Genomic DNA, 18277 nt, shown 5'->3' on the forward strand with positions numbered 1-18277 from the left:
ATTTGTGGAGATGTTCAAGAAACAGAAGGAAATGCTGCATGAAGAAATTCAGTGAGAGTGCAGAGATGCTGCAGTACAACAGTTTATAAAGCCGGCCTCCTCTCTGGTTTTGTAAACATGGAGATCAAGGTCACTTCGGGAACAATTCATGGTCTGGTGTACACCCTCCTCCAAGGATGCACCATTTAACACCCACCCAAGCTGAGTGATCTGCATTAGTGCAAATACATTAGGCGCATCTGCCAAAGACAGAGGCAATACCGTATGTACCTCTGTCAATCCCATCAGATTAAGGGCTCCAGGATAAATTTCTAAAGACTTGGACTAATTAAAAAAAAACAACAAAAAGAAACCCCCTCCACAGTAATGTACTCCCAACTTGGCAGACCAGACATTGCTACAACCAGTATTATAACCGCACAAGCAAGAATTAGCTTCCATTTCAGATGTCATATGTTATGGGCATATGGATATTGTTTTCTGGATACCCAACCCTGCTTGTTGTTAAAGACTCCAGCACAAACCAGACACAGGGCCTGGTTGAAGTTTGTGCCGGACTGAAAACTGCCTCCAAAAATATGATTGGTGCCACCATCTCTTACACTGCTGCTGATCAGTTGGAGAATAGGGAGGGGACACTGGATCAATGCATCCCTGCCCCCCAACAAAGGATCACTGTGATTCACCCTCTCTGGACTTCAAAGACAATAAAATAAATGATGATAATGATAATAACAAACTATGCAGTCTAGTTAGTTTGTCAGAAATGAAATAATTTTTATTTAGCTTTTTTGGAACAAAACTTTTAGAAACATATGGATTTGCTTTTTTTTATAATGCTAAAATGCTAATGCTTGGTGATTACAATACTGAACAAAATATTGGACAACGGGTATTTCATCTGCTATAAACTGGACCAAACTGAATTTACACTAAGAAGTAGAGGTAAGTTTTATATATAAATCTGAGTTTTCTACATGAAACCAATGTTCTTATGCACACTTCACTGAATGTTTGATTGTAGCAAGAGGGTTTTCTGACATAAAACACAAGTATAGATAGAACGGCAAAAAACAAAACAAAAGAAATCACAGTATCGGTATCATGCTTCTTAAAAATTTCCAGTGAAAATTAGAGGAAGTCGCAGAAGGGAAAACAACATCAATTCAATTAAACAAATTCACCTGAGTAAATGAAGAGCCAAATGTGTTTCCCGTATCCCCCATAAAGACTAAGGGGTGTGGCATTAAACACCAAGCCAAACATAACACAACATTAGCTTACTCATGTGCAAAGTAGAACAGAAGCTGGCGTAAAGCAACACAATATAACAAATGTAGACATACTTCTAGATAAGAATCATCATTAAGAATTTCCATGAAAGATTAGGGCATTTGTTAAACTTTCTTTGGCCTACACAGGGCGGCAATTAGAGAATAATTTTGGTGTTCAATAGTCTATTAGCCAAATTGTCCAAGGTTAGGTTAATGGAAATAAAAACTCTCCATATTACACCTGGCAGAGTCAATGACCTAAAGCAATGGAGAATTGTGTTCTTTGATGTTGCTGCTGTACATCTGTTTACCTTATGAGCAACGTGCAGACAATAATCCAGACTGTAAATTGGCAACACAAAGAGATAATTTGCAGTGTGGCTCAAAAAAACACTGTATCCACTTACAAGTGAAAAAGCAGTGTGGAATTATTTCCTTGCCCTGCCCCATCTCCACGATTTTCCCAGAGTGCGGAAGAGGATATCAAACATCTAGTAAGGGAGAACTGAAGGCCTGGATGTTATTTTGTGTGTTTTCAGTACAGAAGACAGGAGCCTCGACACCTAGCAGGTTGTAATGTGAATAAGATGCCCAAGGTTGCAGCTAGGCCTCCCAAGCCTGCAACACTAGTGAGGAAGAGTTTGAAGGTACATTGCACTCATGAAAGCAGGAACGGTGTGCTTTGGGGAGAACCCCATGTGGCCACTATCAGAGACATTAACGGTTTGGTCACCCCAGCCATTATTGCTAGTTCCTCAGTTCTGGGTTCTGCAACTCAGCTGTATCATAGCAAAAGAGAACCAATCTTTGTGGAGGAGACAACCTCTCACTGAACAGCAGCGATCCTGATGACTACCATAAATTCAGTTTGGGTTACTTTTTCAGTGTGCTCCTTAACATACTGGAAGTTATGACTGCAGAACCTTGCTTACAACCCATGTGGTTCCACTAATGATGCTTGGTTTATTTGGTTAGATTAAAAAAATAAAATCAAATTGAGATTGTCTTAACAAAAATGGGAAGGGGGGGGGGGGAAAGATACTTAAAACCCTAAAAGCTACTGAAGCAGCTGCCACCAATGTGCTTCTTGAAATTAGGTTGCCTTTCTTCGTCGTTCCTGGGCAGTCACAAAGTTGAGTAAGTCGATTGCTGTGACAACACCAAAGACCATTTGCTTTTTGCTGGATTGGCCATTGCTGTGATCTATAGAGGGGAGAAGAACATGACAAGGCATAAGTTGAGGAACCAAACGCTAACATACACAATTTTCAAACTACTACTTGTGTCTCAAGGCATGAGTATCTTCTCTTGCGCTGTATATGTTTTGGTTATTGAAAATATATGTACTTTCCCCCTATAAAACTAATTTAAAAATACAAGACCAAAAAAAGCAACTGAAATTAAAGTATAGTAGGCAGATCCTAGCTTGCCATTGACACGAGGCATTCTCAAGATCAGTACAAGGGGAGAGGATGGCTTCCTTAATCTGCTCCTGGTAATTGGTCCTGCCTATGCTGTTAGCACTGCAGTGTTAGCACTCAGTTAAAGTCAATATGGTGTCAGTGCACCAAACAGGCATTTTTGAGGAAGCAAAAGAAGAATATGGGATTGCTACCATCTCCTAAGGGCAATTTGCCTGACTCAGTCATCTTAACCCCAACCCAATGTTCTACACAAAGAGCACTAAGCAAGGAGCATTTCAGAGGTAAATGGAGCAAGGCACTGTAGCTTTTGCCTTGCATGAAGTGTATTATTTAGTTGTTGAGGCACCAGCCTTTCTGCTTGTTCCACATCATATTTTTAAAGCTTTTATGTTGATAGAGGCATAGATATCCATGTCTAACCATCCTGTTTGCTCATGTTCACTCAGAAGTAAATCCTACTAAATTCAACAGGGTTAGGGTTAGGCCTCAAAGCCTGTCATCTTCTAACTATGACCTTCAGAGCACAAACAGCAGAGGCGTCTCTAGATAGAGCCACTGTGCTCTGCCTAGTCCTAGTTCAAATGCAGGAGTTTCATAGTTGAAGTCCTCTGTCTTCTGCCTTGCACCTCAGTTAAAATAAAAATTGTGAAGGACAAAGCAGTGGAAAGCAGCAGAAGCACCACCACCACAACAGAATGTGGTGGGACAAGAATGTCTGGACCACTTTCCCCTGCCTACATTCACCAACTAAGGCACCAACAGACCACGGGCTCTGTTGGAGAAAGGCAATCCAAATTGCAAGAGGAGGACTCCGGCAGGTGAGAAATTGTTGATTTTCAACTCAGGGAAGATTGCAACTAAGTTAGCAATGCAACAGCATATGAGGCTGGATTCTGCAAACACTTACTCATATCATGAGACATTGTACTCTTGGAGACGCACCAAAGAAATGGGAGGTCAGGGTATGTATGCATTGGGCACTTCCCCTGTCTAACCCAGAACTGGCATAGTGAGAATCTTAGCCTCCACTAGCATAGCTTATTTCTTACCCTCATATGTGTGGAGAATATCCTGTGGCTCCTTCATGTGCCCTATATAAGACACAGAAGATTCTCACTGCCATTAACTGCTATTATATGTTATATAGCCAACGGGGAGTGTGGCAGAGACAGTAAGATTCTTGCCAGGTCTTCTACTTACACTGAATCTGTTCGTGCACCACCAGAGCAAAATGATCAATTTCCAAAATATGGGACAGCTTCCCCAAGTTGTCCTGCAGACGAATCTGCAAATAGAAACAGACTTTAAAACCAACTGCATATAGCCTTACAAGTTTGATAGATAAGCACCCCAATCCAACAAGCTTTTGAAAGTAGTATTTGTGCCATGATATGGCAGTTATCATATGAATCTTTATTTTTCATTGTGTGTGTTCATGTTAAATGTTGGTGTTTTAAAGAGAAGTGGAATGAAAGAAAAACATGTCTGTAGAGCATGGTAATGTAAAAACCCAATGAGAGCCATGTGTTCTCTCTGCTTAAAGAACAGCAACTGCAAGTTCAGAAACACACACCTTTACTAGTGGTTTATTTTCCAATTCTGGCAATAAGAGCTGGAAGGAGGCGATTTGGGACAAAATAAGAGGTCTGAGAAAAACTATAAAAGCCATTCAGTAGAAACAAAGTACAAGTCCATATTCCAGAACTGAACTTCCCCACAGGGATATTGCTTTTCATTCCTAGCAATATAGGCCAGCAAAACAATGAATACCCAGGCCACTTAAGTAAAGTCTAGATGGCCAAGTATTACAGGCGCTGCAGTAGCAGATATCTCACTTTGACAGGGAGTTGGACTTCAGGAGTTGTGATATAAATGCATTGCTACTGACGTGAGCTGTGGGAAAACAGAAAATACTATGGCTCAATCAATCAAAAGAAACTTGCAGAATGAAAAAGGCACTATCTAAGCTGCCTGTATTTTGTGGCCAAGATCCAAAAGGGCCCTTCCACAAGCCGGAGGAACCTTCAGCATATGAAAGCATTGCTTTACACCAGAGATGGGGAACCTGTGGCAGACAATTCCCATCATCCTTGACCATAATGGTGGCAGCAGGTGAGAGCTGCCACCCAAAACATCTGGAGGGCCACAGTCTCCCCATCCCAGGTTTTCACCAAGCTTTAAAGCTTAGAGCACCATGTGAGAAAAGTGAACATGTTGTTCCACCTGAACAAGAGCTTGTGCAATCTCTTGTGCCACAAAACCAATCACAGAAGCACACAAACTCATGTGCAAGCTTTACTGGAAGGTCACTAGCAGGCATTTCCCTTCCACTTACAATTCTTTGGAGCCAACTCATTATAAATGTAATCCTGTGAAACACAACTGAGATCAGCTCAATCCTCAAAATAAGGCTGCTCAGGTACAACAGGAGAAGGGGACAGGAGGCTGTGGTATCCTTTGGCCTTTCTTCAGTCTCACACAATAGAAAGTAGGGACTTATCGCTGTAGTCTATAAAGCTGGCAATTTTATCCGCACCGACTTGGCTTGAAACAATGTCCTCCGAAACACTCAAGCACACAAAATCTACATTTTCTGCCCATCATCATTATTGTCCTAGATTCTAGGCTTGTGAGCCAAGAATGCCAGTACTTGTCAATTCAGTAGGAAATAAGATTTTTGAAGTCTAAGAGAGGGAAGCAGACAGAGCAAGAACAGAGGCACTAAGCACAACAGTGCTGTGTTTTAATTCAGTTGCTTTCAATTTATACTCACAGGAGCCTTCCTGCACTTTTTAATCACCAATACCATTATGGCAATCAATCACGATCTATGCTTACAAAGACCCATCAGGATTTCGTAACTTTAAATGTAATATAATACTATAAATTTAGGAGCGATTGTATCTTAACATAATGGAAAGAACCTTTTCTTGGTTTACTGGAACAACTCAGTCTCCCAGTCAAACCAACCGAATCAACTGTAAGTATACCCAATAATTTTCTTCTATAATAATAAGGCTGTTCAAAATTTTCTCTTTCAGTGACAAAACATCTAAAGTAGATTGGCAGTCTATGGTTCAAAATTTTAAAAAGGGCCATTTTATCACATTTCTTTGTAGTACGTTAGCAATCTTTTAAAAAGGAATGAAATTATTAGTGGTAATGTTGGTTACAGAGTAAAGGAGTTGTATGAAGGAGGGACACTCCAGGCAACAGTGTTTGAGCTCCCAGAAGAAAGGAAGACAGTCCCCAGAAATTGTCACTAAAGAACCAGGAACTACAGCCAGGGCTGGGTATACTCTACTTTCTAAAAAGTAACAGTACAGATTAAAATTCTGTGCCAGGATAATCAACATTCCATGCTAAGGCAAAAATTCTGCAACCTGAATAAATTATGCAAATTATGTAACATCTGCTTATTTTGCCAAGTTTGTATGGCACAAGGACAGAAGGTCCACAGCCCTGGCTTTAGCCATAAAAAGGAATAAACAATACAGGGTTTGAATTTTTTATCCAGAGGCAAACAGCACACATCTTTAAACCCAGTTGCATCCTTCTCCCCCAATCCCGCTACCTGGGGATGAACATTTGACTGCAGAAGCAGCTGGCCTCCAGTCCAAAAAGGCTATTTTCCCCCAGCGTCAGAAGCTCTTTGTTTTTGGTATGGTAGTTGCCCGCAGACTGCAGCTTATGTAACCTTGCTATTTGCCACTAGGCAACATGGGCCCCCTCCACCGTAAGAACACCAGTTACACTTAGAGAGGAGAGAAGCTACGTTGCTTAATTACGCACCAGATTATACACTTTGCACGGTGATTCAATTGATAGCTAGGGAAGAAATTAAATTCATTTAATGTGACCACGAAGCATTAGTAGAAAACATGAAGTGATTAGGTGCAGGTTACATTTTAGCCTCAGAATTTTAACAATTAGAAAATATATTTGCTAAAGCATTAGTTTGATGCGAAGTAGAAGTGTCGCTTTTAAGGTACACCTTGGTTTGCATGTAAGTTCCCTTAGGCTTCAAGTAAGTCTCAAGGAACTCAGTGGAGACCAGCTTCTGAGCAGATTTGCTTAGGATTGCCACAAGCTGTAAAGTGCTGCTCTTCCAGTTATGTGCGTCTGCAGGATATTTTTCAGGGTGAGGCAAAGTAAAAAACTGAGATTCAAGAGCTGTTTCTCACAAAATATTTTCAAAATTGTGCCGGCACAATTTGCCTCTCATCTCAGCTGCTGCAAATGTTTTTCACAAAAATAAAAGATCAGAATCTGAGGGTTACGGTTCATCCGGGGGGAGGGCTGCCCCCCATGAATGTCCATGCTTCCTATTTAGAGAATTTAACAGGCAGAATATTTCACTGACATTGACTAAAGTAAGCTACAATAATGTCACTTGTTTAACTGGATTTAGCCCCCCCCCCAAATAAACATGCACGAGATTTCAGCTGCAGTTTCACAGAGTATGTAGCTGTCTATTTCAGTTATGTGCTGCAAACAAGCTTTTAATGGTAATTTTACCCAAAGTGTTGCATCTTGGTTTTACTTTGCCATAGTTTGCATTCCCCTCCAAACAAGCCTTTGTGGATCCAGCCATCCTAATACTGCTCATGAAACAGCTGCCAGAATCCTGCAGAAACTATTGTGCCTGCTAAAAAATTACAACACCAGATGCCAAGAGTCTCATTATCCACTGGGAAGACTCAAACTCTTGAGACCAAAATCAAAATGGGACTAACATACCTTCCAACTGTCCCTATTTATCAGTATTGTGTTAAAATATTACTAGCATTAATTGCTAGGCATGTTTGCCCTTCTTCAGAGTTCAGTCATTTTCCCCAGGTCTGTACAGTCGTACCTTGGAAGTCAAACGGAATCTGTTCTGGAAGTCCGTTCGACTTCCAAAATGTTCGGAAACTAAAGCGTGTCTTCTGAGTGGCTGCAGGAGGGTCCTGCAGCCAATCGGAAGCCACGGAAGCCCCGTAGGACGTCTGGATTCCAAAGAATGTTCACAAACTGGAACACTCACTTTCGGGTTTGCGGTGTTCGGGAGCCAAGGTATGACTGTATAGGCTAAATTGTTTGACTTGGGGTGGGCTAACTGTAGTCCGACTCTAGTACACATAGATACACATCAGCTCTGTGCTAACATACTGCTCTGTGTCTTACGTTTTTATCAGATTTTTTTTAAAATGTAGGGTTTTGTTTTTATCTTTTTACTCTGTTGTTAGGAGATCCCTAGTTCCCTCACAGAGCAACAATTCCCAGTCCCCTGGGAAAAGGGAATGACTGTTAAACCACTCTGGGAACATTAGCTCTGTGAGGGGAATGGAAGTCTCCTAACTCCTCTCAACATCCTTAACAAACTACAGTTGTACCTTGGTTCTCAAACACCTTGGTACTCGTACGTTTTGGCTCCCAAACGCCGCAAACCCAGGAGTGTGTGTTCTGGTTTGCGAACGTTTTTTGGAAGTTGAACGTCCGACACGGCTTCCAACTGAGTGCAGGAAGCTCCTGCAGCCAATCGGAAGCCGCGCCTTGGTTTTTGAACATTTCTGGAAGTCAAACAGACTTCCGGAATGGATTACATTCGAGAAGCAAGGTACAGCTGTACAATTTTGAAATTGCTTTGGGGGAAGCTATGACTGTTTAAAGTGGTATGTATGGTGCTTTAACTGTATAGTACAGATGGAGTCTGTTATGAACATAAAAAGAGCTCTTCAGGATCAGGGCAATGGCCCATCTACTCCAGCACCCAGTTCTCACAGTGGCCAAGCAGGTGCCTGTGGGAAGCCTGCAAGCAGAGCCTGGAGGCCACAACACTCCTCCCAGCTGTGATTTCCAGCAAATGCTATTCAGGGGCATACAAATTACCCCTGGGTTTTCACAAATAGGTATAATATTTTAAAAACAAACGTGTTTTCTCACAAAATAGGCATATCCAGATTTTGTAAGCGGTGTTCATATGTACAATATCGTGTACACAGGAGTTGATCAGTATATGTAACCTTGTTCGCATGTAATGTTCAAAGAGTACACAGCAGTTGAGCTGTGTTCACTTTTTCACACAAGCCCTTGCAAACGTGTAGAGACCGCCTGTGCCTGTGTGCTCAGTGTAACATGTGAACAACCCTACAGCAAAACAGTATCTAAAACTGTGTGTAACTGTGTATAATTTCCTTAATGTGCATCATACATTTTAGTCAAACAATCTCCCCCTTGCCAAAAACCTCTTTCCCCCCTCAGCAATGGTGCGGGTCAGGGAAAGGAACAAGAGACACCAGAAGACTTTGATACCTTTTTGAACTGCTTGTAGATTACTTTGCTGACTTGGTCTGATGGCTGCACTTTACCAGCAAGCAGTGAAGAAAGCATGTTGCCAAGGGTAACCATTCCCAAAATCAATCTGAAAAGAAGAAGGTATTAGACACAGTTTTCTACTGGGTGAGTTGTGGGTCTTTCCTTTTTTATCAGTTTAATGTTTTAGGCCAATATTTACAGAATCCCTCTCAATTTGAATTCAGGGGCGCGCAGAATCCTTAGGGGTAAAACCACAGGTTCTATTTAATAGCATCCAAACACCATTTTCTTTATAAACCTCTGGAGGAAGGAGTTTAAGTGTGGAGAACTAGCATGGAAGGGATGAGGAACTTTCCCTGCTTACCGTTTTCCCTTTCCTAATTGCTCCCCTTCCAAAAAATGTGTGCTTTAACCCTGAAGAGGAATAATAATAATAATAATAATACACTGCGGGAATGCATACCACAGTATAGATTATTATAATTACCTTATTGTCATTTTATTATTATTAAATATGAGCCATTTTTCCATTTATGTACAACACTCAGGGCAACTTGCTTTGCTGGATTTTCTTGCAAAGCTATATTCTTAGACAAAGACTAGTTATGCACAGTTCCTAACACAGTTGCTTTAGGATAACATAAAAAGCCTTGTTGCTAGAAACAGAAAGTTCAAAGATGCTGCGTCTTTCTCAGTCATCACTTCCCCAGTTTCCCAGTCTGTACAATTTGGATAAAATTGTGTGTTAGATAAAGTTGGTCTTTCTTTTGCATGCGCTGCTTTTATTGCAAATGATGTGAGAGTCACAGAATAAACCTCGTTTAGCTTCTGTTGTTAACTGGGATGAACTTTTGGGAGTGAACATCCTGCCTGCATTGCAACTTGTCCCTGTCTGACCCACCTGCAATGCTGACCATCCCACTTGCCTATTTCATGCCTGGTGACTTCAGGACTGAGATGCAATTTAGGCTCAGTTAATTCTTTTATGGGTCATTTGAAGCAGATGACTCTGGCCCTCAAAAGATAATAAACCATACCATGATTTTAAGAGAAGATTTTAAAAAGCCACGGAAGTGACAATCAAAAATCTTTGTTGATGTCCTATATAGCACAGGGACAGAAAAACAAAAAAGGTGGGAGGTTTTGCTCCAAATTAGTCTCTAATCAGGGGCCTGATCAACCAATTTCAGGAGACTTTCTGTACCAGGGGATTGATCTGGTGAGCAAAATGCAGGCGAAGGCTCATAGTTGAAAATTCAGAGAAGCAAACCAGATGGGATCATGAAACGAGGTGGATGAAACCAAATGGCAGGAATGACTATGTGTGTGCACCTAGATACTAAATATACATTTATAAACTGGGTATACTTGGAAGGGAGGAAAATCTACACATACCCAGATTCATCAACAACAGGTACTTGGTCAAATCCCTTTTCTCTGAGTATTTCAATGGTCTTTTCACAGGTAACGCTTGGTAGTACTGTCAGGGGAGCAGAGAGACACAATTCCTGAACTTTCAAGTGCCACCACCTAGGAAAATAAACAAAACAAATATAAAATCACTCTCCACCCAGGAATTTACACAAGCAATTCAAGGACCGAGAAACAGTTGCATCTTAGTAGTTTGTATATTAACGTAAGCTTTTCCTGGAAACGCTCATGAAGCCAATTACTGTATTTAAGTGCCCTCTGTCCTACTAACAGAAAAGGTTGTTCAGGGTATTCCGGAGCACATGCTTGTCTTTAGGATGGATTGATGTTTAGAGCATGCAACTTTCATCATTCCTGATGACTGGCTATGCTGGCTGGGGTAACCTTTCACCATATGGTGTATTTTGGCTCAAATGAGACTATATGGATGCTCAGAGCCAGGACAAATAGTAAAAAAAAAACCCCTCCCTATTTGAAAAGAGTTAACCATCAACATTTTAAAGAGTCTTGTGCCACCTGAATGACTAAGAGGTTTTTTTTTTTAAGTACACAAGATCTTGTGATTGTAGTCTACCTATATTAGACACAAAGATTTGTCCTCAGTTAGCAATCTGTACACACACACACACACACAGAGAGAGAGAGAGAGAGAGAGAGAGAGAGAGAGAGAGAGAGGTGCCTCCGGTTGCAAGGGATGCGGGTGGCGCTGTGGTCTAAACCACAGAGCCTAGGGCTTGCCGATTGGAAGGTCGGCAGTTTGAATCCCCGCGACGGGGTTTGGTCTCTGCTCCTGCCCACCTAGTAGTTTGAAAGCACGTCAAATTCAAGTAGATAAATAGGTACTGCTCTGGCGGGAAGGTAAACGGCATTTCCATGCACTGCTCTGGTTCGCCAGAAGCGGCTTAGTCATGCTGGCCACATGACCCATAAGCTGTCTGCGGACAAACACTGGCTCCCTCGGCCTATAGAGCGAGATGAGTGAGCAACCCCAGAGTCATCCGCAACTGGACCTAACGGCCAGGGGTACCCTTACCTTTACCTTTTTACCTCCGGTTGTGGATGGGATCCATTCCAGAGATCCAGTCGGATCCCGAGGTTTCCGCAACCTGAGGACCGCTTCTGTGCATACAGCGAAACCCGGTAAAATGCTTCCAGGTTTGCCGTGCACGCATCCTGAAGTTTACATAACCAGAGGGTTACATAAACGGAGGTACGACTATGAATATACACAGGTGGACATAGGGAAAAAGAGAAATGGAAGTAGCAGCCATGGAATGCAAAAAGGACAGTCTGTGACTATCCTATGCAGTTTAAGCCAAGTGACCATAACTGACAATAACACAGCCATCGTACCACAATAATAAAATCTGGATAATTGGGTTATCATAAACTACTGCTGTTGTGAAGGGTCACTCTGTGTGTCTTAAGCCTGACTTAGAATTTCCACAGCCTGTACTTTTCACAGTTGCTGTGTGTACGTGCCTTTCTCTCTCGCACACCTCTGCCAACTGTGCTTAGCACTTCATGGATTTGATAAAGTGGGGCTGAGTCCATGAAAGTTTATGCCACTATAAACCCGTTGGCCTATATGGTGCCATAAGCATCAGATTAACATGGCCATTCCTCTGGAAATCAAAATCTAATGCCTAGTTTAGTACAGCTGGAATTGTCTCTTCAACACGAACAAACACTGTTATATCTCCAGAGCCTAGAGTGGGTCAGTGTGGACAATATGAGTTGTAATGTTACTGCATCTTGGAGACCTAGATTCAGACTTTGCCAAGTCATTGACTTTCTCTTCAGTTTCACATCCTCCATGCATAATCATCACAGCAAAAATAGAGGCAGGGGAAAAGAGAATTTAAGAAAAGAAGAAGAAGAGTTTGGATTTGATATCCCAGTTTATCACTACCCTAAGGAGTCTCAAAGCGGCTAACAATCTCATTTTCCTTCCTCCCCCACAACAACACTCTGTGAGGTGAGTGGGGCTGGGAGACTTCAGAGAAGTGTGACTAGCCCAAGGTCACCCAGCAGCTGCATGTGGAGGAGCGGGGACGCAAACCCGGTTCACCAGATTACGAGACTACTGCTCTTAACCACTATATCACACTGGCAAGAAATGTACCCTTAATTTCCCCCCACAATTTGTAAATGGATTATACCAGAACTAGTACTGAATAATGACTGCCCTATAAACTCCCTAGTTAAAGCTGAGTAATGCCAACAAGGCACTAGATGCCATTTTAATATTTATGACTGAGGTGGAGGTAGATGCAGGGAGAGGGGCAGATAACTTCAAACAGCAGCAATTATCCAAAGCAACATTACTTCTGGACATATTTCTGAAGTTAGCTTGTGTAGACTTAACTATCCATATTAGAAAAAATATTTTGACTTAAGGGTGAGTTTTTGGTCGCAACTTATTTTACTAAGCCTTCATAGGCATGGTCACCTCACCAGGGCTTGTTAATAATGTCATCTTCTTCTTTCATGAAGCCTTTTTGAGTCATCCATTTGTCATTCAAAAACTTGGACCTGGAAGCAATCAAGAAACAAAACAAGTCACAAGTAGCAATTTAGGTTATACCTGCCTTAAAAGCAAATAAGCTGTAAAGGATGACACGGCATAACATTTCATAGCTTGCACGTAGAATAAACAGCTCTCTTTTAATACGCTTGGTTCTCAGTGAGACAGTTGTAAAAGTCTACATAAGGAGAATATAATCAGGCTGGCTCACCCACAGGTCAAACTGGGCCATGACACAGGCACCAGCCCTGCAAGGGAGAAGTCAACATGGCTAGGCTAGGGCATGAAAGTGGCAGTGGGAAGGATGGGTGGAAAAACTGGCAGAGGGGGGTCCAGACCCAAGAAAATCACTGAACAGTGGCAGTCTCTCAGAGTGAGTGAGCTTGAGGTGGAGGGCAGCACAGGGGCAATGGCAGTGAGCGTGAGAGGGTGGGCCTCATCTGAGATGCCATAACTTCAAGTGCCCGTCCTCTTGTATCTCCTGCCTGGACTACTGCAATGCTCTCTACGTGGGACTACCTTTGAAGGTGACCTGGGAACTACAATTAATCCAGAATGCAGCAGCTAGACTGGGAGTGGCCACTGAGACCATATAACTCCGGTCCTGAAAGACCTACATTGGCTCCCAGTATGTTTCCGAGCACAATTCCAAGTGTTGGTGCTGACCTTTAAAGCCCTAAATGGCCTTGGCCCCGTATACCTAAAGGAGCGTCTCCACCCCCATCATTCTGCCCGGATACTGAGGTCCAGCACCGAGGGCCTTCTGGCAGTTCCCTCACTGCGAGAACTGAAGCTACAGGGAAACAGGCAGAGGGCCTTCTCGGTAGCAGTGCCCGCCCTGTGGAACGCCCTCCCATCAGATGTCAAGGAAATAAACGACTTCCTGACTTTTAGAAAACATCTGAAGGCAGCCCTGTTCGGGTAGTTTTTAATGTTCCATGTTTTTAACATTCTGTTGGGAGCCACTCAGAGTGGCTGGGGAAACCCAACCACCAGATGGGCGGGGTATAAAATTATTATTATTAATTCTTATTATTATGTTAGCGGCCTTTCATACACTACAGCAGCGGTGCTGGAGCCACTTAGCCATGCTGCTGCCACATCACATTCAGAGGTGCAATGCCAAATGGGCAGTGCTAGTCATGCAGGCAGGGTCCCCTACCTCACAGTCAGCATCAGGAACAGAGAAATAAGACAGCTACTTACATGTAGTTCCTGACAGAATCTGGAAGGATGACGACACAGCGCTGTCCTTCTTTCAGCTCTTTGGCAGCCTTGACGGCAACAGACATAGCACTGCCTGAGCTGCCGCCTGACAGAAGACAGAGGACACCATTAAAACGGCATGGAAGCCATTTTGAAAATGCAGATGTAAAAGGAGACAAAGAACAGTGGGAGAGCCTAATGATCACGTAACGAAGTATCCATTATCACCATCTCATCAATTTTCACAAAAAAGTTGTCTCAAAGTGACTTACAAGTCATAAAATACATACAGCACAACAAGTATTCAAACAACAACAGAAGTGCCCCAAAGTGCTCATCCATCAATAACTATAAAAAGGACATATTCCTACTCGCCCCAGGATAAGATGAGCATCATTAAATAGACCAGCCTGGTGCAAGCCACTATCTCTCAACTTGTTCCCAGAAATGCACTGGAAATTCAATCTTGTTAAATGGTGTAATGGAGTTATGTAAAAATGTTGGCAAAAAAATCAGCACGTTGGAGCTTACTTTTCTAACTGAATCTTTTGCCTTTCCTCTCAAGATTGCCTTTCTGCTACTGCCATATTACAACCAAGACTGGCATGTGTATCATACAGGCAACAGTGGTGTCGGAGGGAAGAAAACAACCCAAGCAATCATTTCCTCATTCTTTCTGTTCAGAAAAGCTTGGTGTTCTGCAAGAGCCAGCAAATAGCAGCAAAGACTCATCCTTTCATGGAAATGTTCAGTTGGAACCGCCAAAGCGATGGAGGTTATAATGCATCATTTTGTGTTTAAGATTGTGATGATTTTAGCATAAACGCTTTGACAAAGCTCTGTGGAGTATTCAGAGATGATTCTCTGACTGTATGTAGTTGTTTTATCTTTGTTTTAAATAAAAAAATTAAAATAAGAAAGGGCTCCATAATTAGAGCTGCCTTTATTGTGTGCTGAAGCCGAGAAGCAACTACAGGTACAGTTGCAGGTGCTTAATTGGATATATATTCTAAAATAAGTGACATTATCTTCTAATGTCTGGACAACGGGTGCCTTCTGTGCCAACTTCTGAATGCCTGCGGAATACTTTTCTATTCTGCCAGGCCTATGCAGGCAATTAAGAATACGCCCCTCACAACAATCTACTGCTGTTTTTATTTATTTTTTCAAAAGCTACCAAACGGGATGCTTTACAGTACTCATATACCAGTGACCCACAAGTGTGACAAATAGGAAAGTATGACTTGGTCTCAAGAGCAAAGAGGTTCCTTCTCAACTGTTACTGTCACCTTGAGTACTCAATTCTCAATGAATATAAATATAGCCCTCAGAAAGCACTTACCACACAGCAATCCTTCATCTCTGATTAACATGCGCGCACAGGCAAAAGATTCTTCATCATTACACTTGTACCATTTGTCCACCAACTGGAAGAAAGGGTGAGGAAACAAAAAAAACATGAAGCCTTGAACCTGTCTCCGCACTTGGGCCCTTAAGTCGATACTAAGCAGGCCAAGAAATTCAGTGTGGGACAGAAGACATGGATTCTAGTGGCAGATTCTTGGGTTCACTGCCACAAATTTGGGAGAAGTCTGGAAACTGTCTTCCTGCTGCATCCCCTCGATCTCCTCAGTCTCCTGTTACAACTGCTGTGCTGTATTAATGGGGTTGTTTTATTGTGCATTTCAATGGTGGATGTTTATATTTAATCCTTAGCATCTTCAGGTACAGCTGCTAAACACTCCTGCCCAAAAACCCTGGAGAGCAGCAATTGCCAGTGTAGACAATATTGAACTAGACCAACCAATGGTCTGAGTCAGCAGAAGGCAGCTGACTACATCCACAGATTTTCTACTGCTCAATGGGAAAATATTAGGCACATTTGCATATGCATTTCTGAGCTCCATTATTTGCTCTGCCTGCATTATTTTGGCAAGGAATGAGCCACGTGTAGCCATAGGGAAATAAAGACAAAGAGTGATGAGGATCTATGAAAAAGGACATAGGAAATCTTGGAAAGCAAAGCTAAACACTCAGTGTCTATGCATTTCCTGAGGAAGCGTGACTAAGTTCACAGCAGGAAATCAGATGCAAAAAAGGCCTTTCCAAAGACATAAGAATTATGGACACACCAGCAAGATGTGTTCAGCAGGCATGCACATGAGGGGAGTCTGACTTACTGATCTGTCCAGAACAGTAGGGATGAAGTCGTATCCAATCCCTTCCACTTCATATGTTGTCCTGTCTGTATTATTTAGTCCTTCAGGCTCTGCAAGAATGGATCCTTCGGGATCAACACCTATAATCTGCAAGAGAGTTTTTAGCATTGAGTCAGTGTTTGGCTATCAAGAATAGCATTGTTAAATCAGTCATGGTAAGTCAAAATTGTTGTGGCATCGCAAAGATGTTTTCCCTGTCATTAAAACTTGGAAAACACCAAACCTGATGTCAATCATTGCTTTTAAAGCACATGAAAAAACTCACTTGCTCCTACACTGCTTTCGTTTGGCTTAGTGAAAGGGCGAATGTCAACAAGTGTGCTCTGGATCCCATTCAGATGCTAGCTCTCATTACATATATATAACCCCAACAGGTGATACAGACGGAAACATGATATTATGTGCTCAGTGACATACATCTCTATATCACTCAAATTTTGTAAGGAATCACAGTACAGGATACAAGATGTCCAGTGTGTTTTATTACTCTTAAGATTCTACTAAGTATTCTGTTTCATGCGAGGATGAAATGCCTATGTTGGACACAATAAAACTATTAGATTCTTTGAACTATCTTTCTGAAAATTGGTAGTATTCACATTCTCCAAAGGGGTGACCTTGCTGGCAAATTTCACACAATTCTTCCCAAATTTTAAAAAGTATAGGAATTTCTGTCTAGTTTGGGGGGTTGATCTAGAGTTTGTGTTCCTGGCATTGGGCAATCAGAATAGACTAGGGATTCTGTTCGTTTACTGCCCACCTTGCTAGAGTCTCCCTGCCTGAACTGACAGAGCTGGTGTTGAGGAACCTCTGGACTGCTGGTTTTGGATGATTTCAACATCCATGCCAAGGCGACTGGCTCTGGGGTGTACTTGACCCTATCCTTGACTGCTGGTTTTCTGCTCAGAATTGTTCCTCAACTGCTTTTCCCTTGTGGGCTTCCAGGTGCATATTTAAGGATAAGGAATGAGTGATGACCAGACTGCTGCACACAAGGTGTGCAACAGTATACAGGACACTTGCATCAAGAATGCTTAACATGAACATAATGAGCTGGTCTACATAAGAATGTTCTGCCTGTGCAAGTAGTCCCAACTTTCCTTAGACATACACACATGATAAAAATGCAAATAGCAAGTGAACAGGCAGCAATCAATGATACAGCTGGTGGCAATCCATGACATCATGGCAACAACAGTGCTTTTCCCAGGCACCATGACTGCTAATGAGCTCCATTTTGGGGGCAGATCTGTGTGCATGGTGAAGGCTGTCACCCCAGGGGCCGTAGAACAGAATGGAAGCAAACTCTGGTCGTGAGAAGCCTGTCTCACAGGTCCCAGTGCCTGCTTTAAGGACAGAAATTCCTGTCTGCCTGGGCCCATCCTTGAACATGAGAACAGAAGGCTTGACAAACAGAGATAATGTAACAGGGTGAAGAAAACACAAGGCTCATGAGACTCCCTATATCCCAATAAGGCTCAGGATCACATAAATCCATGAACCATGGAAAAGGATGAAGCAGTGATTGAGATGCCTGCCCTAGCCTGGGACTTACTTTGCATTCAGGGCATTTCTCCTTTAGTTTTCGGGCAATGCCAGTGATGGTGCCTCCTGTACCCGCTCCAGCTACAATCATGTCTACATGACCTATCAGAGAGGCAGAAACATGTGTACAGTTGAAGTGGCCAAAAAGAATTAAAGACACAAATCTGAATGGATACAGTCTTTTAGAGAATTCTAGTATAAAGGTTTTTGCCTCAGTATGGTACAGGCAGAAGAAACACATTTCATCAGACAAAAATGCTATGTGGGAGCTCCCTCTACTGGCTTTAAGCTAGCAAATGCAAAAAATGCAATAGGTTATACAGTGGACCCTCCGGATACGAACTTACAGTGGTA

At 42.3% G+C, this 18277-nt stretch overlaps 1 protein-coding gene across 8 annotated transcripts in view; it reads right to left on the minus strand.

The window, feature by feature from the left end:
• Positions 1-756: 756 nt before the first annotated feature.
• Positions 757-18277, minus strand: part of LOC128413058 (cystathionine beta-synthase-like protein) — a 42339-nt gene continuing 24818 nt past the window's right edge. For 5 of the 8 annotated variants that reach the window (XM_053386824.1, XM_053386825.1, XM_053386826.1 and 2 more), the window contains exons 8-18: positions 17934-18025; positions 16340-16465; positions 15502-15586; positions 14160-14265; positions 12884-12961; positions 10391-10525; positions 8993-9101; positions 6491-6526; positions 3899-3983; positions 3748-3789; positions 757-2477 (exon numbers count right to left, since the gene is read on the minus strand). In XM_053386824.1, coding sequence (XP_053242799.1) covers positions 2368-2477; positions 3748-3789; positions 3899-3983; positions 6491-6526; positions 8993-9101; positions 10391-10525; positions 12884-12961; positions 14160-14265; positions 15502-15586; positions 16340-16465; positions 17934-18025 — 1004 coding nt within the window. In that variant the 3' untranslated portion in view covers positions 757-2367. The remainder of the gene's footprint in view (positions 2478-3747; positions 3790-3898; positions 3984-6490; positions 6527-8992; positions 9102-10390; positions 10526-12883; positions 12962-14159; positions 14266-15501; positions 15587-16339; positions 16466-17933; positions 18026-18277) is intronic. The other 3 variants (XM_053386828.1, XM_053386830.1, XM_053386831.1) reach the window with 3 other exon arrangements.

This window comes from Podarcis raffonei, chromosome 4 (genome assembly GCF_027172205.1).
Source record: "Podarcis raffonei isolate rPodRaf1 chromosome 4, rPodRaf1.pri, whole genome shotgun sequence".
NCBI lineage: Eukaryota > Metazoa > Chordata > Lepidosauria > Squamata > Lacertidae > Podarcis > Podarcis raffonei.